A 27,781-nucleotide genomic window follows, 5' to 3' on the forward strand; every position below is an offset into this window, starting at 1 on the left:
TTTCAAGAAGCAGACGAACTTGCGCTGCGCATAGCTTGCGTCGGCGCCGCCGCCAACGCCTCTTGCAGCGTTTCCTCACAACGAGCGCGACGCTATAGCACGCGCCGACGCTGAGAGAGACGCGTCGGCCGCTTTTGCGGCGTCTCTTGTGGAACTTCAGCGTGTTTTCCGTTCGGGATGAAACGGGGATCCTCGAACGATGACGTCATGAGCGCCGGCCTTGTCTTCTAGGTGGCGGTGTTGGTTTAGCCCGCACCCTTCGTGCGACCGCTCTCCTTTATACGCCCTTTCGTGGAGAGAATGCGCGACTGCGCTCCCATCGCCTTAATCAAATTAATTCTCCAGCTGGGTGAGGTAAGAGATTGCGCGTCGGATGGTTTCGTGATGTAATTAATCGCCCCGCAGCACTCGCGTGTATACTCCCTATCTGCGCTCGATTCTCACGGGAGTGACGTCGAAATGCAAGTGCACGGGCTTTTATTCTCTAGGCGGTGTTACAGGCTAAACTGCCTTCTCTATGCAGGCTCCGCAAAAGTGAGGCTTTCTGCTTATACTTCGTTTTACATTAGAGAGTGTTAGGGAACCGTTCTTGCACATCCGGTACGGTACGGTTAACCCTCCGGCACGAACTGCGCATGTGCGAGGCTTCTGGGGTAGCGCTCATTCTCTTTGTATGTTTGCTATCACCGAGCACACCAATCCCGGACAGTGAATTCACCGGGATCTGGCGCTCTTTTGTTTTTGCGCGTGATTATTTTTAGCCGTAGACGCACAGAGACGACGAGCGCCATGATGACGATGCACTTTTGAAGCTGCGTGATTGGCTCCGTCGCTTGGCAACGTTGGCTGCTGTTGATCCTCATTTGAAACGGGGTAGAGAGCGAAGAGGAGAACTGCCGTGAAAAGTAAGCCTATCTGCATGCTGTCGCGTATTTGATGGGTGGAACCATATGTGTATTTTGGGACCATTAAACGGACATCTTGTCCTCGCTGCCTCTAAAAAATTTATGAAAAGGGCTGTCTCGTGGGAGACTGTCGTCCTTTTGACTGAATTTACATACTCTAGAGGCAGCTCACGGACAGCTTAAGAGTAACATTTGGGGAAGTTTTATACACTATGTACACGCATGGAGGGGGAGGTGGAGAGGGAGCTGTCATAGGAGCTTGACTTATCCCCAGCCTCACCCCCCCCCCCCCCTTTTACAGGGACTCAACGGTGGTGACGGAACAAATAAATAAATACGCGAGTAATAAACATGCAACACACGAGCAATTATACGTATAAGACTGTACTTGCCTCGTTGAATATAAAGCAATAAACAGCACTGACAGTGGTTTACTTGGAGCAAAAATAACTATTCAATGATTGCTAGATCGAACGCAAGTATTTATATAATACAAAACTCTTCCCTTATAAAATAAAATAAGAAAAAATAGCAGAGGTTATGGAAGAAATAGGCAACTGCGGCAGTTGTTAAGACCAAAAGAAAATAATCGCGAAGCTTATGTATGCTCCAAGAATAGATATCAAAATTCAAATTCATAATTACGTTTAGTAGAGTAGGTATAAAGTTCGTTGCATCATTCAAAGACAATATCGTGTGCGTGGCGCGTCTGATAACAAAATGTCAGGGCTTGGCTTATCGTGTTCACACTTCTTGCCATTGCGATTCCTACTCCAGCATCCTTGATGTCTACCGCTGCACTGTCATTGGTTGTAGGTCGCTAATAAAATGCTCGGGATTCGCCTCGCCCTTCGCTCGTTAGCAGTGTCAGTGACCGTGGCACATAGAAACCCATCTCAGTCCCAACTATGTTATAAACGAAGCAAGAAAATGTTTCCTACAGCTTTATTGTTCCCTGAAGTCAGTTAATTGGTTGGATTTAGCGCAAATCACTTCTGTTTCGCGAACAAAAAAAAAAAAAAAAAAACAAGCGGAAATTGTTGCAAATTGTGCGGCGAACCACTATATGCCGCTTGATATTTTTCAAAGGCGTTATGTTGTTATCCCTGCTTCCCGGAACCAGCTGAAAGGTGAGCAAAAAGGGCCACCCGACACTGGGGAGGACGTCACTTTTCCTAGGTTTCCTCCTCCATCCCCTTCTCCCTTCTCTCCTGCGCTTTTTAAGAGGAGTATTTAGGTAAATCCGCGCTCAGACTGGTAATACAACGCACAAAAGACAGTCTGCAGACAGATTCGAACGCAAGTCACCACGCGATCTGTGCTTCGAATGCCGCATGGCAACGATTTTGAGTAGAACCTTTGCACACCACATTCGAACCACGTATATCGTGATGACTCATATCTGCAAGACTTTTTTTTTATGATGTATAAACAGTGTGACCCCGGCTTTAGGCTAACTTGAGTACAGTACTTGAGTAGGATAACATATGTACACTATCGAGGGTAACTTTAGTAGTACATTTGAGATGCGTGCTAGTCCCAGTTCTTCCCCCCCCCCCCCCCCCCCCCCCCCCATTTTATTGCTTCGGGGAAATTGCAAAAGCAATGTTACATCACGGTCATATCTAAAATCGCAGATGGATGTATATATTCTCCCGAACTGGACGTACATTCTTTCCCTTTAAGTTTCACGCGTAAGTTTTTTCCCTTACATTTATCGGAGAAATTTGCCAAGTCCCGTCACGTCATGCGATCACGTCACGTCGACGTGAGCAGCGGGAGCCTAAGTTTTGTTTTTCAACTTTTAGCACAGAACGTGTTATATGGCTCGCCCCTAACCAGTTCTGGTTCGGACGTCTGAAACGGAAAACGAGACACCGACTGAAGGCCGATGAGTTTGAAATAGTTGGAGTGCTCATTAACTTTATTTCTTTTCTACGGCGCACGATGCTGGTGTTTTTGCGCGAAATTAGCTCGAAAACAACCAAAGCCTCAAACACATGCAGCGTGTTCGCGATGACACCTTTGGCAGGCGTTTAGTGGTCCGGTGCTCGTGAAGTAAGCACGAGTGATTGGCAAGCCTGCCAAAGATACCCTCGCGTGCATGATGCTCGTGTTTGAGCATAGCCTCCTTTATTCTACAAAGCCTGTCAAATCGCGAAACAGTCTGGGTTTGAGGCTTGTCGTTGTCGCTTGTGTTCGTTTGTCGCTCTAGTGGGACTCTCGCATTAGTATGCGATGCTGCGCTAAGCATCCAGCTCGGCGCTCGTCAGATTCCGTGTTACCACTGCCTTCGCCACGACAGTTGTGGAAAGGGAAGAGCATTTGCGTGTGGTTTCTGTGTCCTTCGTGTCTTGCTCCGCGATCTGCCACTCACCACAGCGGGGAGTCGCACGATTCGAAGACGACGCAGCGAAGTCGCCCGCCTCGCGCTGCTTAACCCGTTCGCACGGTTCGGTTCTTCTCCCTTTCGCGCGGCAACCGCCAGGCGCCGACCGGGCGCGTGTCGAAGGACGAGGAAGAGGCATGCGGCTGCGCGGTGAGATGCCCGGCTTTTGCGCGACGTTTAGCGTTCCTCGCGCAACGAACAGCGACGAAGCGGCGTTCCCAGGGAACGTCCTCGTGACAGTCGACGAGCGGCGTCGCCGTATACCGGTGTGGACGACGGGACCCGTCTTTGACTGGCGTGTTTAGCGTCCTATCCCGCCCGTACATCAGGAGTGCTCCCGAACTGGCAACAAATGGTGTCACATGAAGCTGTGTGGTATTCTGTCGGATGTCGCGATCCTCGCGGTTGGTTCTATACAAGTCCCGGCGAAAACTGCCAGCGATAGCGAGTGTCGCGGCCGTCGGAGAGTCCCCGATTCATAACTGCCGAAACTTTGGATTGTCGATATGGAGACCGATCTGCGGCGGAACAGGCGCCTGCCCCGTCCACAACCGCTGCTGCGATACTGGCAGGATAGCGGCCGGCGATAACGTGACACCTTTGTGACGTATTAGGGCTGGAATAAAGGAACCATTTTTAGGACGCGGCAAAAGCACCTGTTGGAGAGGCGTTCCAGGCACCATAGTCACGCGAACTGCATTGAAAGAAGGACACATCGTTGACAATGTGTTGGTACACAACAAAAACGCGTTACGCCCTTAAAACGGCGTCCAGGCTGCTAAACATCATACAAAAAACAGACTGGAGACACTGTCTGAAGTGCGTTTTATTTTTCTTTTATGACACCGCCTGTCACAGTAGTGATACAAGAACTGCCTGCACTCATGTTCGGAGCATGAAAATGAATAAAATAAGCATTCCATGCTCGTGACGGGTCCGCAGATATCATCAGGTTTGAAGCGAGCACTACACTGTCTTTTGTATTATGTACGACCAACTGCGGATTGAATTTATTCAATGTTTCACCGAGTGCATCATTCGTTTCCTTTCGAGTACTAACGAGCATTAAACGCCGTTGCCAATTATCGCCCAGCTGAGATCGAAGAACTACACCCGGTATATACAGTCACAACGGCCGATCACTCGCGGCGAACTTTTGTTTAAGGCACCACAAGTCATAGGTGATTTCCTAACTGTTTTTTTTCTTCTTTAATGGTTTGCGCTACTAAATATTTATGCAACTCCGAGAAAGGTTCCGAGAAGTGGGTCTTACCTTAGGGACTGACGTCTTTAGCATGGTGACTTAGTATATGGTGACTTAGTTTGTTTTTGATCACCCTACTCTAGGAAATATTCTATAGCCTTCCGGCGCCCGCAGATGTTCATTCGAGGGATTTTCTCTTCTGTTATTGCAAGGTGCGGCAAGCGATAAAACGTGTCACTACAAAATGACTACAAGAGCCTAGCGTCTTAGACGCGCTAAAAACGTATTAGTATGTGGTGCCTGGAACACGTCTCCGAGGTTGACGCGTGTACAGCGTTCTAAAAAGTGGTCCCCCATTTGCCCCCGAGGATGTCACAAAATTGTCACGTCATCGCCGGCCGCGACGCTGCCGGTATCACAATGGCGGTGGGGGATATGTAGCAGACGCCTGTTCTGCTACAGGTCGCTCTGCAAACTGACAGTCGCCGGAAGCTTGAGCTGGCAGGAGTTAAAGGAACGTGGTTATGATAGCGATACTCGTGTTCGCTCGTACTATATTTGCCGGCACTTCTTGCCTCAACCGCCAGCCGCAACGAGACAGTGTGCGAATGAGACGCGAAACAAAGTCACATGCTCGCGCAGCAGCGGAGGGCTGCAGTATTGTAGCAGCTACGCTAGCCTTACGGTAGCCTAACGTGAGCACCCACTAATATTCTGTGCGAGTACTCTTCCTTCCTTCGATAATGCCACAGAAAGTTTCCGCTGCAAATTCGGTCAGCCGTTTGTCTACTTATGTCAGTTTTGTAATGGATATGATCTTCACCGGTTAGCAAAGTAGGTTTGCACTGCGGTAATCATATTGTCCTTGCATATAGACTGTTTACACGCGCGTCAGATTAGAGCCACTGTTGCGGACCTCCTGTCTTACGGAGATACTGAGCCACTGAAACGGGCGTGGACGAGTCTCCGCAAAGGCCAATGATGAGGAGAAGGACACGGTAGAATCAAAAATGTCAATGGCCTGGCCTGGTATAGTAATGATAAAGTGAAGTAAACGGAGTAAGAGGAAACAAAAATTGAAGGTCGGTTATGGCGGCACCCATGCAGAGCAGCTGCAAAACGTCTGTGCAGCAACAACCTACACTGGCCAGCGTCAAGCTTGGGCAGCATGCATGCGAAGGTATTTTCGAAAGGCTAGCAATCACTCGTATTTACTTCGCAATCAAGCACCGCGAGAACGCAAGCTTGCCAGGCATACATTCGTGAGAATGCTTTACGGGCTTAAACTTTGTGGTTATTTGTGTTCTCTGTTCGTGACTAGGATACAACTAAAAGTATAACAATCCAACATATCTGTGTTGTTCTTTATTTAGACGGCTATGAAACGATGCTCAAACCGAATTCTTTATAATATTATAGACTTTTGCAAGCAAGGCGTCCCGACTGTTACCCCATGCGTGCAAGCACGTGCAGTAGTTGCGTGAAAATAGCTTTGGCAGGCCTGCAATCGCACGTGTCCGCTTATACGAAGAGGAATATGGCGACTGCCAGATGTCCTGCTTGCAATCCTATGAAGCCAGCGACAGGTTAAGAATGCAGGAGATGCTCCATTTCTAGCTTCAGCGTTCTGCCTTTGATATCACCTCAACGCACACGAAGCAAACGCCCGACGGAAAACAGTGAGCGCGTGCTGGAGCCAAAGTTTCTTCTGCGTTCTTTGCCGACCATAGCGTATTAAATCTCACTCCGCAAAATTACAACAGCCCGGGCGCAAAGAGGTTTTGCGGAGTTTGAACAGCTGGACGCGCCGCAGTCTCATAGTTTTCACCTTCGAATTGGAAGAGGTGGCTGAGAGCGTGATCGACTGACGGCAACTTCTCAAGCACCAGTGCCGACGAACCTGGTGTCTCAATGCGCCGGCGATAACTTTCTACCTCGGCGCCGCGCCCCTGCGCGGCATGAATCGCGCGTTGCTGGTGCGTTTTTGGACATAGGACGTCCCCACCACTAGGCCAGAACTTGGCGCTGCAGGCACGCTTTCTATAGAGTGGCTCAGTGTTGCTGGGCTGGCAGCTCTCCCAGAATGAAGACAACTCTCTCGTCTTCTGGCGTATACCTGCCATGTTGACTATCACTCCACGCGGCCGTTTAGGTCCTTTTTAAGATTTTGGTCATTAGAGAGGAACTAAAAAGCTTTTTTACATCCTCGTTATATGGCCATGCCTCAATCTACGAGCTCTAAGTATCATAAAAACAAACAAAATTACATTCATGCGCGGCCCATTTGCGTATTAAAAAAGTCATCAACGTTCCCAACACTTCTTGTCAGAGCAGAACGACAGATGGCGTCATCTGTCGTTCTGCGCCGACGGTAAGTGCCGAGAACTTTGATCACTTTTTCAAAACGCAAATCGGCCGCGATTGAATGTAATTTCTGTTTTTTTTAGGAAGCTTAGAGCTCGTAGATTGAGTTATGACCGTAAAACGAAGATCTCAAAAAGCACATTAGTGCCCCTTTAACACTCGTAAAATAACCCAGGGTAATTTTAAGAACACGCAACATTGCGTGTTCCGTCAAGTATAGGCTCATTTTCGTCGCAGGTCAGGAATCAGGATGCAGGAAGCGAAATGGTGGCTGCGATAAGCAAAAAGGCGGCACTTTTCCTCCCCAAAAATGACCCCACTTCTCAGCAAGGCGCAGCCAACAAGCAATACATTGAGGCGCTTTAGCCGTTCAGCGCAAATGAGCGGACTGTGATGCATCGTCCCTACTAAAGTTTTTGCTCAAACTTTCCAGACCTCCCACTCAAAACTCCAATGCCTTCCGTCTCTGAAACGCCTAGAAGTAGACAAGCACGAAGCAGTTCCATCATTCGTTTCACCCCAACCATATTCAAATGACAAAAGCATCATAAGTCTACACTATAAACGCTCCGCCTTCTTTCGAGCGTAACAATGCATACTTCAGTAAGGGGGGCCGGTGAGCGAAACGCGATTAAACATACGGAACGGCCGGAGGAGTCGCTTAATCATGTGTCCACGAAGAAACCGCGCCCCTCCGGTTGTAACAATAACCCCGGAAGAGCGTGACCCTCGAATAGCAGTCGAGAGTACAAGCACGTGTCCGCCCTTAGAAAGCATCTGTCCGCCGCCGCACGCTCCCAACGCCAAGTCCAAGACGCGGCAAAACAAGAGCCCGCTACAAATTCAACGACGCCACCAGGAAGTTGAGTGCCGACGATTCGAAACGCCCCTGTATGGCGTGCCTTATGTGCCCCGAGTTGAGCCGCATTATTATTATCCGTCCCTGTTGCGATTCAACAAAGTCAGCCGCCTGTTCGAGCTTGTCTTGGTCCGCGACCGGGAGCGTCTTATAATAGCGTCATTACACTATATACACGACGCAAAGCTGGCGTAAGGAAAAAGAAAAAAAAAACAGTTATCATCACTGTTCTTGACCAATCGGTGCGCAGAGTCCGAGTACGAAAATGGCATGCGTTTCTGGTGCCTTTTTTTTTTTTTTTTTTTTTTTTTTATGCAGGCAGCAGGGGATGGGTTTTTAATGGCACTGAGCTTCTCCAGTGACCCAGTGAGACGACGAAGTCTCTCTTCCGTGAAGACTCCGGAGGCTTCGAACGTTCCCAGGATGGCCTCCTTGGGGTCGTTAACAGGAATTGGACAACGAGCGACCACTGTGCTGCCCACATAATTGGATTGAGTGACGAAACCCACACCAACCGTTTCCTTTTGCTGTTTTTTTTACTTCTTTTTATCGCCATTAGGTGGCCGTTTACGTCTTACGTGGAATAAGTGATACGATGCGGTTTCATGCTTGAGAAAGGGGAAGTCGGATAAAAAAGTACTTGCCGAACTTAGTGACGATAAACCTAGATGGCCACTGCGTCTGTATCACAGGAACCCTGCAACTCGTTTCGAACTATTTTAAACGCATCGTATCGATAGGGCCAGCTCTTAGCGCTTTCGTGTCTGAATCTAGGATATACAGAGCTCGAGGTCGTGTGATTCATGCGCAGTGGTTGCGGTGACGTCAAGACGCTGAGCTCTGATTGGCTCTGAGTGAAAGGATAGTGGCTATAGACCTCAATGCTACCTGCCTTAAGGTCTACTCCTTATCCTTCCAGTCAGCGCCAATCAGAACTTGTCGTTGTGACGTCACCCCGACTCTTGCGCAAGAAGCAGCATACGAACTCGAGCTCTAGCGTAACCTCAATAGAGCGGGGGGGGGGGGGAGGGGGGGAGGGGGGGGGGGGTGCGATGAGCGTGCAACGCGGAGCGTAAAGTTGAAGATTGCACGCCTTGCGTGCAATCGGCGACCGCGCTCTTGAAGTAAGGACCCTGCTTAGTGCGCGCTCGACACCAAAGCAGACCTCAGTACCGCTGGCGACTCCACGGAAATCGACGTGCCCATCTAACCATCAAGGAGAATGCAGGGATTGGTGTTTCACGCGCCGCACGTGCTGCCCTCAGCAGTAGTAACTTTTCTAAAGCAAATATTAAAAACAAAGGGCATCTTGCACGCGCGTTTGTCAACACTATATTTTGGTTATTTATTTCGAATCTTTTATACGAGGAGGGCTCGCGCGTGTGGCGCGTGGAACACCAGTCCCTGCATTCTCCTTGATGCTTCGGTAATATAGCAAATGGTCTATTGGCGCCGAGATGTTTTGGTGGCGCCTTCCTATAGGGAGTATTCACCGGCGGCCATATCTGTGCGCGAATTCTGAGCGCGTGCTGATGGCGAGCTTCCACAGTTCTTTTGCAACGTGCATTCCGCACCATCGAAAGTGCCGGTCTTAGCAGAATATTGATGTGAGCTCGTTCTGGGCATGCGCTCTAGACAGCACCCACAAATATGGCGTCCAGCGAATACTTACCTTGTGAACAACAAGTTTGAAGGTGTTTGTAAAGAGCATGGTGGAAGCTTGACATCACAGCACTCTCGAACCAACACTGCCAACACCGTCAAAATTGAAGTTCTTCCATTCCTCTTATTTTCCTCGATGGGAAATCCTTTGCTGACGTCATAGTCAGCATTCGGCCTATCGAAGACCGATCACAGTGACGCTTTCGATCGCTTACGTTGCCACTGGCGGCAGGTTCGCTCGCCATGGGCTTCTCGAATCAGATAATAGTCTTGGTACTGCGTATACGAGTGAACGCAAGCCCTGTGCGTTTGCGTTAGCGTTTCGTGTTCCACACTGCGCGTGCGCGGAGCCCAAACTGCGGTCATGGATTGGCGCATGGCGACTTCGCACGTGCGCAGCGTCGAGCACGCTACGCTAACGCAAACGCACAGCGCTTGCGTTTGCTCGTATACGCAATACTAAAACTCACTATTCCCAGCGTCTGGCGGTCTAAAGACAGAAACGCCGTGTCGATCAACTTTTGGGGCCGCTTTGATTGGCGCCATCAGATCGTGGCGTTGGCTGGGCGGTCGGACTCAGTGTGAAGCGAAGTGAAGGATCTTGCTTGCGTGCTTTGTGTACCTCCTGATCTTCACATGGAGCGACAACGGTGGGCGGAGCAAAGTGAAGAGGCAGTAGCAAGGGACGTGACGGCTAAATGAAAGCGCTGAGCGTTTCCGAAGATTATCCCTCTTGGGCGGCAGATTATGCACCTGTATTTTTTTTTATTTTAAAAAATTAACTACTACTTCAACTAGACAGACAGCGAGTACGGCGAATGTAGACGGAATACCCTTAAAAAGAGTAATTACGATTGTACAAATTGTAATTGTTCATAACGTTTCCTTTCGAACAATATGTATAGGTAACCTCAGCCATAAAATTACACGTAATTCTTATACCGAAAACCAGTAGTCGTTTGGCAACAATTAGGGGGAAAAGCATTAGTTTTATCGTTCCTTCTTACTTAAAGACAAACTGAAGCGGTTCTGTATATGATGTAAAACACCTCAATCGTCTGCATTTGGCCTCCATGGTCACGAATATCGAGATTATTTTCTCGCGCATGTTCAGCGCCTATCAAAGCTATGCACGCGCACTCTTGCCATTTTCAAAAAGGTCAGAAAGAGATGTCATGTCTTGTGTCAGTGCAAAGGAATATATCTGGCAAGCTTGCAATTGCAAGCACTGCCCCACACGAGCGACACGCGCTCGGCGGTCTAAAGATTATTTTATGACCTTACGACTGGTCAGAGGTTTGCCATGTTTTTTTGCGTTTAGTTACATCTTCGGAAAAAACGAACATGATATTCAGATCCACGGTACAAAAATACGCTAGAATTCACCTCTAACTCTTTTTTTTTTTTTTTTCAAGAATCTCTTCGGCTCCTTTTTAAAGTAGAAACAAACACTAAGTAAAGAACCACCGCTTTTGTAGCAAGTAGTTTGCAATGAAAACCCTTGGCAACACCTGCAACGTTTGTTGAACTAAAATAGTCGTTCAATATATAATAACCGAGCCTAAATAACCATAAAAACTATAAAGGCATCTATAGCTTTTGGGTTATTTTTCCCTCTACTTTTTGCGTAAATTAATAAAACAGTAATATAAATACATGACCTTTAATCGAGAGCACGTTCTAAATATATTTTGTGTAACGTATGCAGTCAGGAAATCTGCTACTTTTGAGAGCGGGGACGTAGAAGATGGAACAAAAGGAAAGCACCGAGCCGCCACGCAACCAGTCGCTGGTTGTACAAAAGTTTCTTGATACTTCTTTCAGAGCGCAGCTCTTAGGTGCCCCGATGACGAAAATAATCGCAGGAGAAGGGGCACAAGAGGGACACAGGTGTGTGTCCTTTGTCCCTCTTGTTCCCCTTCTCCGGTGATTATTTTCGTCATTCTTGTCCAGCTCGCTTGCACCTTTGCATTTAATTGCAGTATAATTATAACCTTAGGTGCCCGGTTTCCGGCTTCAGTGGCGTCGCCGTCGGCGTAACCACGCGTTGCATTATGGGACGTTTCTCATAATGACGTCACACATAACGTCACGAGGGTTACCCTTGTGAGGGTTACGAGGGTTACCTCCATGAGGGTCACGAGGGTTACGGTCACGAAAGTCACGAGGGTTACCCTCACGAGTGTTACGAGGGTTACCCTTACTAAGGTCACGAGGGTTACCCTCACGAGGGTTACCCTCGTGAAGTCACACGTGACGTCCCGTGTGACGTCATTATAGAAAACACGTGACGTATGACGTCACGTGTGCAATCACATAACGTCACACGGATCTAGCATTGTTAATATTCCCGTTAAATTAATGCCTGGGTAACCTGCTTATACATCATACCAAAGACAGTTTGCACAGAGATTCCAAAGCGACTCGCCGCTAGATCACTGCTTCCAATGCCGCATGGCAATGAGTTCAAGGAAGAAACGTGGCATTCGAACCATGGATATTGCCTTGACTCGTGTGGTCACACTGTCTTTTGTATGATTTATGAGCTGTGTGACCCAGCTTAAGAATCAAAGCATTTAGAATGTTCAATTGCATCAAGCAACGATGACGCCAAAACAATAAATTGTGCCCGCCGAGCCGGACGCCGGGCGTCCTTTCACGAATTGCTGGGACACGAGGCCCAACCAAACACTTACGTGGCACTCGTGTTCAGGCTGCTCTCGATCTCATTGTGATGAAGGCAAAAGCCTATTACACAGTCTTTAACCATTCTATAGTCATTCACGGGAGGGGAACGGCAGGGAACTATAGGAGTGGTTAATTGGGCTGTTGGTCCATGATGTTTTAGGCGTTTTTAAACTTTTTAAATGGCAGGGAGAATTTGTTTAGTTGTTCCACTCCCAGTCTTACCTTCCGACCTCCGGCAACATCATCTCGGATCCGTCGAGCGTGTACGCGCAGTCAGAGCACGCCAGAAGGCAACTAGTGCACACTAAAGGCAGGGCATCTGAGGGAGGCGCCTCGCCGTTCAATCCCTGTCAGTGAATATATTTAGTGTTGGTTCAGGACGTCTATATCTTTTAGCCGGGGATGTATGTAGTTGATCTGTTGGCGACTCATCTAGGTCGCGATATCATTGCGACCTATAGAGAGCGCGTAGCGGAGACTGTCACAGGACCTTCGTCGTCCTCCAGTCTGTACGCAAGCGCCGGGAGCGGATCAAATGGAAGAATAATTTGACTCGCATAACCTTACCGCAGCATTTTGGTAGGCAAGGGCAAGCACCAAGAAGAAAAGCAACTGCTGAGCAATTTAGTCGAAAGGGAAAAAAGATTGCGAAATCGCGGATGCCCCGAAACGCGTACTAGCGCAACGAGTGTTCGAAGGGCCCAGAAGGACCAGCAAGAAGGAGCATTACGCTCCCAGAAGACCTGTACCATGAAAACCCCGTTGGCGATCATCCGACCGCGAGTAACTCAATCGGCATGGGCGGGGCATGCTCTGGGTTGCCGGGGCTTCTTGTCATCTGCGACCGTGTAATTCGGCGGTACGAATCGTCTCCCGAAAGCCGTGACCAGAGACGTCATAGACGTCGATGAGAGGCAGCCAACGCACACAACGAGGCTAAACAAAATTGCCGTTATTTGAGAGGTCGTTTCCGAGACCACGTCGTGAATTGCGCGTGTTACTCCGTCCTCGCTTGTGCCGGATGTTTCAAACGGAGAAAAGGCGCGTGCCTTTTTCTTTTCTTTTCTTTGTTTCTTTTTTGTTGGTATAGCAGAGCGCGCGTTGAAGATTGAGGAAGTCAGCGCCGGTGGGAAGCGAGTGCCGTAATCGCTGGGTTTATCGGTGTTCATAAACTCCTTTGTGCCTGGACGCGATACCCAGAAAAAAGAATCACTATAGATAGGTCTCTTGGTTGCAAAGAGTTTTTAAAAATTAACGCTTTCGTTTTACGTTTCAATGACAAAACTTTCGTTCTGCTTGACACTTGAGTTTTATTTCGCATTTTCGTAACATTCAAATTAACTGTCCCGGGAAAGAAAGTGCGTTAAAAAGCGCTCAATAGGCCCTTCGCCAAATTCAGTCTGGCACCATTGATCCCTATCATCATTTTCGCGTATGGAAAAACAACTTTCCTTGGCTTTAAATCGCGCACCTTGAACACCAATCAAAACCAGTGCGCGAGTACTCTTCACTTGCGGAAAGCCAGAAAAAGTTGCCCACGAGTTTTGTAACGTTGATGGTGATTGTGCCGCACTATTGGCGGCCTTCTTGTCAGTGATGAAGGGAGTAATTAAGAATGCTCCGAGGCGGAAGAAACCAAGTCCGGACATTCGAGGCGCTAGTACAACGCGGCGCACGAATTGGACTCAATTTCCCCTACGCGAGAACTCAGGTTCCAAGCATTCTCTTTGCACAAACTCGGTTCTAAATCCCCTTATGACGGGTGTTTCATCGAGGGGTTTATAGAATGCGGCTTCATACTGGCTGGTGTTTCTCATTCACGTTATCGAAAATGAAATAAACCGAGAAAGAACTATGAGCTGAAGAACCAGTTCTTGTCTACCTTTAACATGACAAAGTGGCGGTGCCTGGTGAAATACATTTTTGTGAGCACCATTAGTGCGGTAAAAGTTAAACTACTATTTTATCCACCACATGACCCTGAATTTTGAAATGGGTCTATTAAAGAGGATTGTAAATGCCCTCGCCAGTCGCTTAGTAGACTGAATGCGGAAACGGCCGTGCATACGGGTGTTCTGTACAGCAAGGTTGATCGTCTTGAATCATCATCCTCCAAAAGGTGTACCACGAGCTTACCAAAGTTTTTTCGTGAATGGCGCGTGAATATTCAGAAAAAAGGTCGTGGGTGAGATGAGAGGTATATATTACTTGATATGGATTGCATCCACCTCATAGTATGCTCTAATTTTTTGTTCATTTCTAAAGAAAAATAGAAGGCACCATTTTTTTACAAATAAATATAGAAATTAATAAAACTAGCACGCAAGGAATAGGAATGATTTATTTATCGAATTATCTGTCCCACTTGGCCACAAGACCTACCTTTAACTCGAGCATTCCACTGCCACAACGCAACCATGGGAAAGGTTGCTTTTACTAAGGGTGGACCCAAGACGATAAACTAGCAATACGTATTTAGGTTTTGAAAAAAAAAACTTAACCATTACAATTTTTACATATTAAATATATATTTAACACCATTTTGACCCTTGAAACCCTCGAAATCAGTCAAAATGATCCCTTTGAAAAGATGTTCAAACCAATTTTTTTGCAGCGATTTTACCACTTTTAGAATTCGTGATGAAGGGTAAAAGTATTCTTCCTTCTCAAATTGTACGAAACGCATAGGCGATTAAAGTAGAATATATCGTGCACGCTTGTACGTTACCCGTTACAAGTAACGCGCTACTTGTGCCGTGTTATTGTTTTCCGAAGAAGCGACCAAGTTGCCTTTTTAAGAGAAAGAGCGAGTGAAGTATTTTCGTCACTTTTTGATGAAGTAACAAGGAGTGTATTTAGTAGTTGCTTCTGGATGGGAACGTGTAGAACCCGAATAATAAACCTGGCTCCCACTCCAGTTCGCGGGAGAGGAGGAGATGAGAGTAGGCGGGGACGCCAGAGCGCAGAGCTCTGATTGGAAGCATTAGTGGGTAGGCACAAAGGCGAGTTTGCTCTTCTTTTTACGCACTGCCTTCCTCCAACCAGAGCGAACAAGAGGGCCGTCTTCTTCTTGTGCAGGGTCTTGCGTTCGAACGCCGAACACCGGTGTTCGGCGTTCGAACAGCGAGCAGAGACTAAGGCAGCTAAACTTTGCGTCTACCCGCATCCTTTCAATCAGAGCTCGCCGCTCTGACGTTACCGCGCAATCTTATCTTTTCCTCTCCCTCTCGGTTTCTCTCCGTTACGAGAGTCAAACTTATTATGTTTCTCCAGCGGCCACCGCTTCGTAAGAACACACCACGTCGAAAACGTGAGGCTCTTGACGAGGAAGGGGGCGGGGGTTAGGACCCAGTTGAAAATTCTCATTTGTATGAGAATTTTTGTTTCCATTAAACACATGAATTATACAACAGATATAAGAGCATAGAAGATATATAACAACATATAAAAACCATATGAGAACTATATAAGAACTATAGGGTGACCCAAGTCACCAGGCTCGATCTAAAATGAACCGTAAAAATCGACGCCTGCACGTAGGAATCTAAACTTTTCGTGAAAGGTATGTTTCGCAGGTCGGTTTTAGAGCGCAGCTCTTGCGCCTGTTTCCGGCTTGAGCGGCGTCGCCGTCGCCGTCGGTGTAACCGCGCGGTGCATTCTGGGTGAATTTTCCCGAAGGAACCCGAGGTTCTCCCGAAGGACCTCGGGTTCCTTCGGGAGGACCTCGAGAGAACCTCGGGTTCCTTCAAGAGGACCTCGGAGTACTTTGGGTTCCTTCGGGAGGATTTCGGAAGGACCTCGGGTTCCTTCGGGAGGACCTCGGGAGGCCTTCGGGAGGACCTCGGGAGGCCTTCGGGAGGACGTCGGGTTCCTTCGGGAGGACCTCGGGAGGACCTCGGGTTCCTTCGGGAGGACCTCGGGAGGACCTCAGGTTCCTTCGGGAGGACCTCGGTAGGACCTCGGGTTCCTTCGGGAGGACCTCGGGAGGACCTCGAGTACCTTTGGTGACCTCGGGGAGGGGGGATCACATGACCCCTCCCCCAGGTCACGTAACCCCCCCCCCCCCCCCGAGAACACGTGACTCTCAGTACCCTTGCCTCCTCCTCCTCAAGAGCTGCGCTCTAATTCGGCCTTACAGGCAGTTGTAAACGGCTTTCCTTTTTTTTTTTTTTATAAAATTACAAAGCTTAGCTCTCTTTCCGTAATAAAATATTGCCGAGAAACTTGCCAGGGTCTACGGCAGGCGGCGACGCAGAAGACCAAGTTGGGTAGCGGGGTGGGTTTGGTGTTTGGCGTCGGTAGCAGCGTCGGAAGGTGCAGCCGACCAGGGAAAGAAAGCAGACGACACGCAGATGAAATTCGTTGGCAGCAAAAGAGCCGTCGTTATGCAGACGCTTTTTTTTTTTTACTTTAAGTTTTATTTTTACTGTCCGCATTTATTTCTTAACGAAACGTACATTTCCAGAAGATTATATTCATTTTAATAAACTAAAGTGGTCGCCAGCCGTCGCGATAAGGCGGTAGCGCCATCTATCAATACACGCGCCAATTTCGCTCCGCTACTCTACTTGGTCGTCTGCGTCGCCGCCCGCCGTTCACCTGACAAGATTCTTGACCCTATTTTTTTACGGAAAGAGAACTACGCTTTTGTAATTTTTCAAGAAAAAATCGACCTGTGAAATACACCTTTAGCGAAAAGTTTGGATTGCTACGTGCAGGCGTCGATTTTTACGGTCCATTTTAGATCAAGCCTGGTGACTTGGGTCACCCTATATTTAAGATATAGTAGAACATATAAGAACCAAATAAAAAAAAAATACTTGTGATAACATTCTTATAAATTTCTTATATAGTTCGTATATGTTATTACACCGTTCTTATATAGTTTTTATATGTTCTTATATATCTTGTATGATTCATATGTGTTTATTGGACACAACAAATTTCTCATACAAATGGCTTTTTCACTAGGGGAGGAGCATCACTGGAGTGTTTAAGCCGCGGATATTTTAAGTGTAGATACTAGTGACACTAGGAGATACCATAGACGACGGCGCAATTCACCGGCAAACTTATTAAGCGATTTAGAAGCGCTCCGCACTGGCAGTGAGTCACGTTAGCACCTCTATTCATGCGAAGAAAACTAAAAGGAAGACAGCAATAGGTGAGCGGCGTTTGGCAACTTCCGGTTCCTTAAGATATGTTGTTTAGTTATTGACGAACAACGACAATCATCTGGAAGCCTGTCTAAGCATATGGTTCTGAAAACTACAGCCTGAAAGTTTCAGGATTATGCTTGCACAGGATGGCAGCTCATAGTCGTCGTTTGTCAACAGTGAAACAAAATTTCCTAAGGAACCGGAAGTTGCCAAACGCCGCTCACCTATTCAGGTGGTGGGGTTTCTGGGTTCATACGAAAACAAGGCTTGCCCTGGGAGAAGCGCCGCATTGTTTTGAAACTTGAGTTATAGAGGAGATGGTGAGATAAAAAATTATGTAGAATTGAGGTGCAACATATTTGATAAGCAGTAAAAATCCTGTGTGAGATTGCAGCCACTCATTAAGCTGCACTTCAAAGTAACGACTTTTAAGCCATCTTAGTCTTTAAAATAATTGCTGCAGGTTATCTGAAGCTTTATCAGAAATCGGAGGAGGCGGTTTTCTGTCCACCAGAAAGATTAAAACAGACCGGAATGGAGCAAGACGATAGCGCCTGAACTTTCTCATCGCGTATTTAAAGTTCAGGAAGCGGAATTTCTAAATTGTAACGATCGCCAATAAACCGATCGCACTAAGCGTTCCACGCATGCGTGACGCCGTCATAACTGTAGTTCATAAAAGGTAGGTGCCAGTTCACGAAACAGCCCTTGCCGCTTCGTGCTCTGCCCTCGCAGACATTCAGCGGTGTTGCCGCTCGTGCGGGAAGTCTGCACTTCCAACGATACATGGGGGTAGCGGTGGCAAAATGAATTTGGCAGGGAGATGGGCCTATTGCGCCCGTTATGCACTGAGCAACAAAATGGCGGCGCCCTCAAGAAAATTTGGGAATGAAGAGACAGTACCCTAGGCGTTGCTAAGTTAGTATCTCTATGCGTAACTTACGAGCAATCACGTGCAAGGAAACAGGCATAGGCCGCAAAACGAATGTGGGTCTTTGTTGTCTACGGAGGCAACTTCTATCCTACTTAGCCGTGGAGGTGAGGGAGAGTTACTTGACAAACATGAACACTCATTAAGTAACTGGGCGTAGTGCGAAGAAGCGAAGCAGACTACATTACATAGATGATAGACGACGAGGGAAGCAGATCTACATAAGTATACTGCGGGGACCCTCGATCAACGCCGAATGGGGCCCATTTCGAGGCGAATCATATTCCGACGACTGCCCAGTCGAAGGCACGCACCGGCGTGTGACGTCCACCACGACTGTCCCACCGACCGACTGCCCAGGACCGACGGACCCGTCGGCCCTGAGACCTCGACGAAACCACGCCGAGCCCGGCAAAGACTGGGCAACTCGGCGTCGACATCGGCCGCGACCAGTCTCCCCGGCAAAGTGGCCATTGTTCGAGCGCTGCACAATGGCCAGCGGGGGCCCCCCCGCCATTAACCCCCGGCGCCCCAGCGTTCGCTTTCGAGCCGCCCAGTCACGGAAGGGGCTTCGAGGTCCGGCAGGCAGGCAGGCAGCCTCGGACACCGCCTCGCATGCCGAGTCGACCGCGCCCCGCGGCGAGCACGCGGCGGCAGCGTTCGAGCCGACAACGCCTTCGGGAAGTTGACCACCGTTGCACGCCTGTGCGCCCCCCCCCCCCCCCCCCCCCCCCTCGCTATCCTAAACCGGCCTATTGGTGGACACCTATAATACCCGACGCAGTTCGCGTATACACCGTATATATTTGAGAGGCGGGAAACGGTACCTTCGCCGATACGCTAAGTGTTCCGCCTGATACAGCCCGGTAAGCAGGAAGTCTAAGTGGGGCCCGCGGCCGCGCTTTTCGCTGCGCGAGAGAGGTGCTTTACGCAATCGATCGCTCTCGATGGTGTGCGGTAACGATTCACACGCTCCTTTGCTGCGGATTTGTGGGGGCGTAGCGAAGTGGCCGGAGGGGGATGAAGTGTTCTATAGAGGAACGGTAACGATCGGTTCCGGCGTTCGACTTTCTTGGAGAAACCTTGGCGGCGTCGATTCTCGTGGGCTGCGCAATCGGTTTCGCTTAATGGCGTCTCGTAATCGGCTCCCCCAGCGCGCGGTGCTTAGCGGTCGCGAAGGCTTGTCTACCCGTCATGGCTATGCGCTCGGGCTCCAATGTGCCTTTAATCGCGATCGAACCGCTATTTCGAGCGGTTGTTGGGTGTCGTTAGCACCTTCGCGGAAGAGAGCGAACGTTGCGGGTCTTGTTCGTGTTTGCCGTCCGTGTGCACTGACTCTCCAATGCTGATAGTGGTGCTAATGTGCTTAAAATCGTCCCTAAGCTTTCAATAAGGCGACATCCAAACGGAAGAAGAAGGGAACACTTACGAGATTGTCCCACTCAGTGAAGGAAGAACAGACTCTGTCGGCAGGTTTATCGTATACTAAAAGATCGCTATCTGTCTTACTTTTGAGCACCCTCAACTGACGACAAAATAACGCGCTGGGGCCCTAAACTCGTCAAACACAAAGTTGCAGCCAAAAGTTCACAGAACGCGCTGATTGGACGTTGGCGAAAAAAGCGCGAAGTCATCGTCATGATAGACCAATCGGTGTGCTCCGTCAACTTTCGCCCCAACTTTGTGTTTGACGAGTTTAGGGGCCCTGGAGAACAAGCGTCAGTTTGTAACGTTGCTCGAGCCAATAAATGCCTGAAGTATTATGTTTCTGAACATGATTACGCTCTTTGTTGGCCAATAGAAACTGTCCGCTACGGGTCGGCAGGTCCAATCATGAGTCAGTTAGAAGTCACGTGATTAACGCTTGTCGGAAGAATATAGCGTGGGCTCTTTAACTGGCTCGTCACACCCTGCAGTGGACTCCTGCCTTGGCTGCAGTTCAGTGTTGGATGTGACGGATTGTTCACAAATTTGTTACATAGACTGTCAACTACGAGCGTGAAGGCTTTTAGCGTGCACTAAATTAAGTCAGCACTGAGCGTCTCATTGAATGCAAGCCAATCGAACAGATTAGCTCAAAGGAAATGTTTGGGGAGCTGTAGGGTGCCTTCATGTTCGCTTTGCTTATAGTGATGACATCTGGCCATTGTGCTCCGAAATCTTTTTTTTGTTTTTTTTGTTTTGTTCTGCAAGTGCGTGAAAGAGTGTATCCCTGCACGCGCCCTTGGCGCTGACTGTGGTACGGCGGCGGATTGTTTTCGACGATTTCTTTGTATTTTCTCTGTGAGCGCGTGCTCTCGGCATCGGGTACTACAAAGATTGGAATCACTCTAAACAGAGTGGTATTGAGGCACTCTACGGGAGCTGGTTACAGTGGTCCATGAAAAGGTTGTAATCTATTCTGTGACCGTAATTACGAAGTGGAGCAGCCACGATTACGTAATTCTGTTGCTGCGTCCATTCCTCTCTGCCAAAATGGGTATATAAGCATTGAACCTGCCCATAACAGTCAAACACTTCATGGTGCCTTAACAGTGTTACCGCAGCTTTAGTTACCCCGTGACCAGAGTCGGTTTAACCGTTGGTCGCCCATCTTCACACGCAGGTACACGAGCGCATGTCGGAGGCCGAGATCCGTCGGGTGTTCCGGGTGGCGTCCCGGGACCACGTGCCCAGCTACGAGCTCGTCCAGCTCCGCGCCCCGGCACGGCGCGCGGTCAGGGCCGCCACGGAACACGCGGCCAGCACGCGCAAGGACGTCTCCCTGACGGCGTTCGGCAGACGCTACGCGCTCAGGCTGCACCGCAACAAGGACTTCGACCGCAGGGCCGCCAGGCTCAAGATGTTCGCCGCCGAGACGACGCCCAACGGACTCGCCTACACGCCCGTCAACCTCAAGGTACGCTGGCAGCCCTGGCGCGTATACGGAGAACCGTGTGGAGTAAGCAAACAGGCCAGTAGATCCGTTGCAAAACGTGCAGCTCCCTAGGCCGCGACGAAAGGATTGCCGGGAAGTCTAGGTAAAGAACAAGTTCGAGCAGACGACTGAGGCGACGCAGAAAACATGGGCGAGAGCACGCAAGCGACTGCCCTCTTTTACTCTCGCTCTCTTTAGTGTCACGTGGCATATGCTGCTTGATGCAGATGTTTAGAATGTTTGCACAAGGTATATTCTGGCACATGATGGGCGCGTTTTTGTGAACGTCACATCACCTGGTTTACGAGGGGATAAAAAGAAAAGGGGAGGGGGGGGGGGGAACAAGGCTTAGGCAAACACACCTCAATGAGTCGAGCGCTAGCCTTGAGCCACCGGCTCCCAGATTTGCTTCCCCGATAATCGTGAGCAAATCTGGGAGCCGGGCAAAGGCTAACATGTAAATCATTGAGACGTGTTTATGCAAGCCTCGACCCCCTCACCCGTCCTCCTCCTGACCTGTCTGTCCCCCCTGTAACCAGGAACTCTGACGTCCACGAAAACACGCCAATCAGAGGGCAGAAATCGGCCTGTGGACTCACCACTCCCACGAACCTTTTCGAATACGCCGCCGGGGCAGGACGCGCAGCCGGGCACGACTGGAACCAGAAGGTTTCCACGTATTTGCCTCGCTTGTCGGGACAAAAGCTAGCTGGCGACTGACGGGAAAGCTATGTCTGCCTGAAGGCTGTCATATGCTTTCCAAGCACTCGGTTATCTAGTCCTATTAACGTGAATGACAAAATTGATTTATGAGTTTATAGATTAGTTTATATACTCACATGTCCATAGGCGAGCCACGGGCGTCTTGTTACCGTTCCGAAGCCAATAATACGCCGGCATTAGCTGACAAGAGCACTGAAAAATGACTTACGAAGCGAAAGGCGTCAACGTAATAAGCTACCTCCTGTGTTTTTTAAGATGTCAGTGACACAATTGCCGCTGCATCTGTTATCTTAAGAAACGACTCGATAGCAACTGTCGTAACACTATTACCTGTGAGTTCATAGCTAGCAGCTGGGTGAACCTTTTGCCCAGTTGGATACAAGACCGACGATGGTCCAGGAGGCTCACGGAAGGTTGCGAGATTTAGGATGACTATGAAACCACATCTAACGCCGTTTTACAAGGAAACAAACGCCGGCATTCAAGCGCGCACACGCACAAACTTGCCTGCAGAGTACTAAAAAACGTGATGTAGAAAACGAACATCTAAAACCCGGAAAAATTTACAAACGGTCTGCATGAGCTAATATTTGGTTTTTATTTTTTTTATATATATACATATATACGATTTTCTGTTAACTTCGAGAACGATGTCCTATTACGATGGGATGCGTGCGCAAAGGCACCGGCGGAGTGTCGGGTATCTTTATCAGAGCGATCGGAACGATCTACCAAAACTACTCTACTGAGTGCGATCAATCGCTACGCCTAGATATGATTGGAAAATATTATTTTCCCAAAATCTTAAAATAGAAACAGTACCTTACTAGGCAGGCAAGTTGTTCGTTATTGGACATACTAAAACCCGAGACGGAGTCGGGACGTCTCTTTTAGATGCCTCCACACGCGCTCGTTTCCATCCACCGTGCATTATTGCGTGTACGTGCACGCTTAAAAACCACACAATGCCGAAGTTTTTTTGCTTTTTTTTTTTAATTGAAGGTATGAAGCTTCTGCTAGAGACGGGGCGACTGAAAAACCTCCCTGCAGTTCTTATTTCGTCACTGACTTTTAGTATTAGTCAAGAACCCTGGGACCTCGACGCCCCAAAGGGGATACAAAACTATCACGCCCCGGAAAGCGTTCTTTGCCGGGGATTTCCCAGCCATTAGTGGAAGCCATCGTTCACACGCTGCGGCAAGTTCCGGCCTGGGATATATGATTTTAGATAAGGATTTTACTAGTCGAATATCGTCTAGTGGGTCAAAAAAATGAGGGTAGAAAGTAAAAAACCTACTTTTCGGTACGAAAATTTGAAAATATACCGGATTATTTCGCGCCTTTCTTTTTTCTTCAAAAGCTCTCCGCGTTACGACTGTGATTCATCTGCGGTACGCAAAGCATGTCAGCCGACCCCAGCTCGCGCATTGAACACGATCACTGCATCCCTCAGGCGCACGCTCTCGTCACCATTCAACCCGTCGACGAATATTTCTACTCGCGTTCGTGGCCAATGAGTGCCCTGACGGAACCTATCGCAACTCGGGAATGACGAATTCTACGGCGTTCCTAAAAAGTACGGTGGGAACTTGGAAGTCATCGACTCCGGTGCCCAAGCACGTCACGACCATGTGTTTTCTATTTTTACTTTTGAGTTGAGGATTAAAGCTAAGGAGGGACAAGTTGAAAATCAATTTCATGACCGCTTTAACAGTATGACCAAAATAAGAAAGAACTGTAAGAAAAATTTAAAAAAATTAAAGCTTTTTGTGTCATCTACATTTATGTCCATACGTCCGCGATAGTCACTGGCAGAATTAGAACGACAGGGCGTGCGCTCAGAACGCCCGGCCTCCATAGCACACGCTGGAGGAGCAGAAGCCGAGGCGTTGTCCAAGGTGGGAAGCTCGCGCTGGTGGAGGAACAAAGGGATCTCTTCCCTGCCGCTTTCACCCTGTCGTCCTGCCGTTCTTGCACTGTCAGTCTCTAGAGGAAAAGCCAGCTGATCGTCACCAGAACACGCGGGAGGCGCCTAACGATCCTAAGAGGCGTCTCTAACGTACACCGAGGGAAAAAAAGAATAAAAGAAAGCAACACTAGAGCAGGCATAGTTGACGTCTTCGGTAACACACACACCTTAATGTTTAGGCGTGTAAACATCGTGCCGTTTTTTCTCCTATTACATGTGCCGTGACTGCGAAAGTCCCGTCTGCTTGCACCCAATGTTTAGTTAGCGATTTTCGCAAGTCTGCGCGTTGGGCTCTCGGTGTACCACCGCAACGCGGCTTGACAGTATATGAAGCGAAAGCACTCCAGGCTCCGGCGTGGTGACCCGAATGCCTTCCCTGTCCAGTAGGTTTCAACATTAACACGTAATGCATCTGAGTCCATTTGCATCATCATGAGTGCGTTATGCACGTTAAGGACAACAGATCTAAAAAGGTACTGCATTGAACAAAACCCCTACATACACATTATGAATGGAGGGACGGATGGATAGATGGATGTTAATGGTTATACCCTTTGTAACGGATGGTAACTTGCGCCACCTAGCCTAGGCCTCAAAAGACGAACTTAAATATATTGTGTTTTCTTTGCAGCGGATAATCTTTTGAAGTTCAAGCATTTCTAAAATACGTTTATGCCCAGTGGTTTGCTATCCCCGCTAAACATTTAATTTCCGGGCTTTACTCTTCCCGGCCTGATGTTTATTGTCTTTAAAGTAGTTATTGAAAAAACTACAAGTGAAGGTTATGCCAAAACCATCACTTAATTTTTTCCCAAGCTCTTCATTGAGTTGACGTCATAAGTTGTATAACTGGTAAGTCGAGCAGTGAGTCTAAAAAGACAGTATTTCGAGCATTTTGTTTCTTTGTTGCTGTTTTTTTGGTGGCTTAACCAGCTTTTTTTTTTCATCATCAAGCTTTTTTTGTAATTTGTCGGCAACATGAAGTGCTGTCCCCCTTTTAAAACATTTGACGTTCCCTTTTTAAGTTTTGACAGTACAGCCTTTCAGCCTCTTAAACCAAAGTTAAAAATAAATTCACTGGCAAAAATAATTATTGGCAATTGTAATTTGGGTTACTAGTTTATATGTGTCTATTACTGTGTTGATTCAGGTTGGAGGCAAATTAGTAACTAGCAAAACTCAGCTGGAACTCTCATTTAAAGTAGAGGTGTGCGAATACCTGTTCTAACCGAATTGTGCAGTACCAACCATAGTTTTCACACTTCTAAGAACCATTGGAGAGGAAACCGGCTGCCGCTGCTTTCCTCTCCAATGTGAAGGTTATGAATGACACAGTGCTCTTCGATTCGAGCCGGTATTCGCACAGCTTTACTTTAAAGGGATAACATTAAGGCACTGTTAAGTTTGAATTGCGGAAGCTACATTCGCTTTCATACGCCAGCTTTTTAATAAAATGGAAGTAAAAAAACCTAAGCCAGGAGAGTCATGTACACGCTCGGGCTGTCTAGATGTTTTAGTGTCAGCTGGAGTAAATATGAGTAGGTCCTAAGCACCAGAAAATTGGGTGTGGAACAAGGCCTTTTTAGTTTTTGTTTTGCGACTGATATTAGCCACATAAAGAACATTTGTGGTCACATGCAGCGATCCGATAACCGCACATACCCGGATGTTACTGAAACGTGTTTCGCCGTCTTATTACACAATGTATACAGGGTGCTTCACAAAAGGTGGACAAATTCGATACTGCAAAGACTACGCGTCGCAACAAAAAAAGGCTTGTGTCGTTTTAATCCTGGGTCAGGGGCCTATTTAGGAAAATTATTAAACTCCGGGATGATTAGATTGTTAGTTATTTTCGCGTAATTAACTTTTTCAATATTGTGTTTAAGGGCATGGTTTCAATTAGAAACTTGCTCACCATCATCGAAATACACTAAATCAACAAATTGCAGTACGATAGAAAGCACGCGCGGCATTTTACGGTTGTCTGAAAAACCGCATAAATTTGACGGGTTTTTAAGTTTCGGTTTGCAATTGGAGCGCATCTCGGCCCCGACGGCACCGCGCCCCTTGGAGAAATAGTGCAACCACCCCCTGCTGCGTTGCGCAACGACAGCGCAGCAGAGGTTGGTTGCACTATTTCTCCGCGAGGCGCGGCGCCGTCGGGGCCGACATGCGCTCCGATTGCAAACCGAAACTTAATAACCCGTCGAATTTGTGCTGTTTTTCAGAAAGCCGTAAAATGCCGCGCGTACTTTCTATTGTTTCGCAATTTGTTGATTTAGTGTCCTTCGATGTTGGTGAGCAATTTTCTGATTGAAACCATGCCTTTAAACACAAAATTGAAAAAAACTTAATTACACTAAAATAATTAACAATCTGATTACCTCCGACTTTAATAATTTTCCTAAATAGGGCCCTGGCTCTGGACCAAAACGACACGAGCCTTTTTTCGTTGCGATGGGTAGTTTTCGCAATATAAAATTTGTCCACTTTTCGTGAAACACCCTGTATATCATTTCGTGACCGTTAAAGCATCCACTCATCTCCCCTGTCGATAGTTACAGTATCCTGAGTGTGTTTCTTACAGACTTGTACGTATTTAAACTACTTTACTTTAGTTTCTGCAGTTTAACTACGTTTCTGAGTAGTTTAGTAACTTTCAATTATATTTTCATATCGGTAATTATTAGTTCACTTCAATTACTTTTTCTCTCTAAATTCTACTCAATTTACAGTTCTCTTTCGAAATTTTATTGGCATTTTCGCATATCAACAAACATTCCTGCAAAAAAAGAGATAAGATGCTGGAAGATCAGCTGATATTTGCATAGAAAGAAGCGTGTGACGTAGGCAGGTGGGGCTTGGAGGGTCCTAAACCCCTTAAACTTTTCACGACCCCCCCCCTCTCTCTCTCCCCACCTCAACAAGCCTGCTACGAGGAGCGAGAAGCGGACAGACATGTCGCAAGTGATGCCGAGTAACTGCGGGATCAGAGCCGGAGACCGGCGGTTCTTTGTATCCCGAAGCTCAAGGAGACTTGACGCATTTGAAGAAAGTGCTTGTACCCGCTTCTTCCCAACGTAGGATCTCTCGCCCACTACAACAGGTGTACACACTGAATCCACACTCAAGGGAGGCAACAAAAGGCAGCACCCACTCTGAAGCTCATCTGGTGCTTCCTTAGTTTGTGCTCTGTTTGAAGAATCGTGTGCTAAAAGGCAACACAAGGGTGACCCCTTTGCGTTGCATTTTCTCCGAAAATTAAGAATATGCAGACCTTTAGAGATCTGAAGATCGTTCGAGAAACCTTAGAAGTTCCCCCAACGTTTTTACATAAGAAATAGTGAGCAGGCAGTTTAAAGAAAGAGTAAGTAAAGAGGTGAGCAGGTTGATGTTACACACATTTGAACAAAGAAAAAACGAAAAGAACGGACGAAAAAAGGGACAAACACAAGACATCTCAATTGAGTTGTTTTGTCCTTATCCGTCTCGGTTCTTTTTTTTTTTTTTTTTATATGTTAGACACGCAGTGTTAGGAAGTAATTTAAGTGCATGGTCGTTTTAAAAAAAAAACGTACTTACTTGAAGTGCATTCTCTGAGCATGTACTTGTACTTTATTACAGTATTTTATTCTGGTACTTTCCGAGAAAAGTACAACTCCCAACTGCAAAGAATATTTCCTAAGTTGGAAAATAAGAAATGACGTAGCGTCTTTCGGCTATAAGACCGATACAAATTTATTTGTATCGGCTATAAGACTTATACTTATAAGTGCCTTATAAGTTGATTGTGTTAAATTCTTTGTCAGCGAGAGTAAAACAACTACACTGTGGCGACTGGACTTTATCCAATATTCGCCGCCATTTCTGAAAACACTAATGCACCTCCGAATACGCCTTAAGTTGAAGCAAGGAATACCACTAAAAACAAGCTGTCTAGGAGATGAAAGCGTATTATGAAATATTGTGTTAAAAGTACCTGTGCATTACCTTGAAAGTACATTGTAT

The 27,781-nt window shown here is 47.6% G+C and overlaps 1 protein-coding gene across 3 annotated transcripts in view; it reads left to right on the forward strand.

Moving 5' to 3' along the window:
* LOC8034084 (venom metalloproteinase 3) overlaps positions 1-27,781 on the forward strand; it is a 336,683-nt gene that overhangs the window by 272,879 nt on the left and 36,023 nt on the right. For all 3 annotated transcript variants that reach the window (XM_042286679.1, XM_042286678.1, XM_042286680.1), the window contains exon 3: positions 20,767-21,060. In XM_042286679.1, the coding sequence (XP_042142613.1) occupies positions 20,767-21,060 (294 nt within the window). The remainder of the gene's footprint in view (positions 1-20,766; positions 21,061-27,781) is intronic.

This window comes from Ixodes scapularis, unplaced genomic scaffold (assembly GCF_016920785.2).
Source record: "Ixodes scapularis isolate PalLabHiFi unplaced genomic scaffold, ASM1692078v2 PGA_scaffold8__174_contigs__length_109621045, whole genome shotgun sequence".
NCBI lineage: Eukaryota > Metazoa > Arthropoda > Arachnida > Ixodida > Ixodidae > Ixodes > Ixodes scapularis.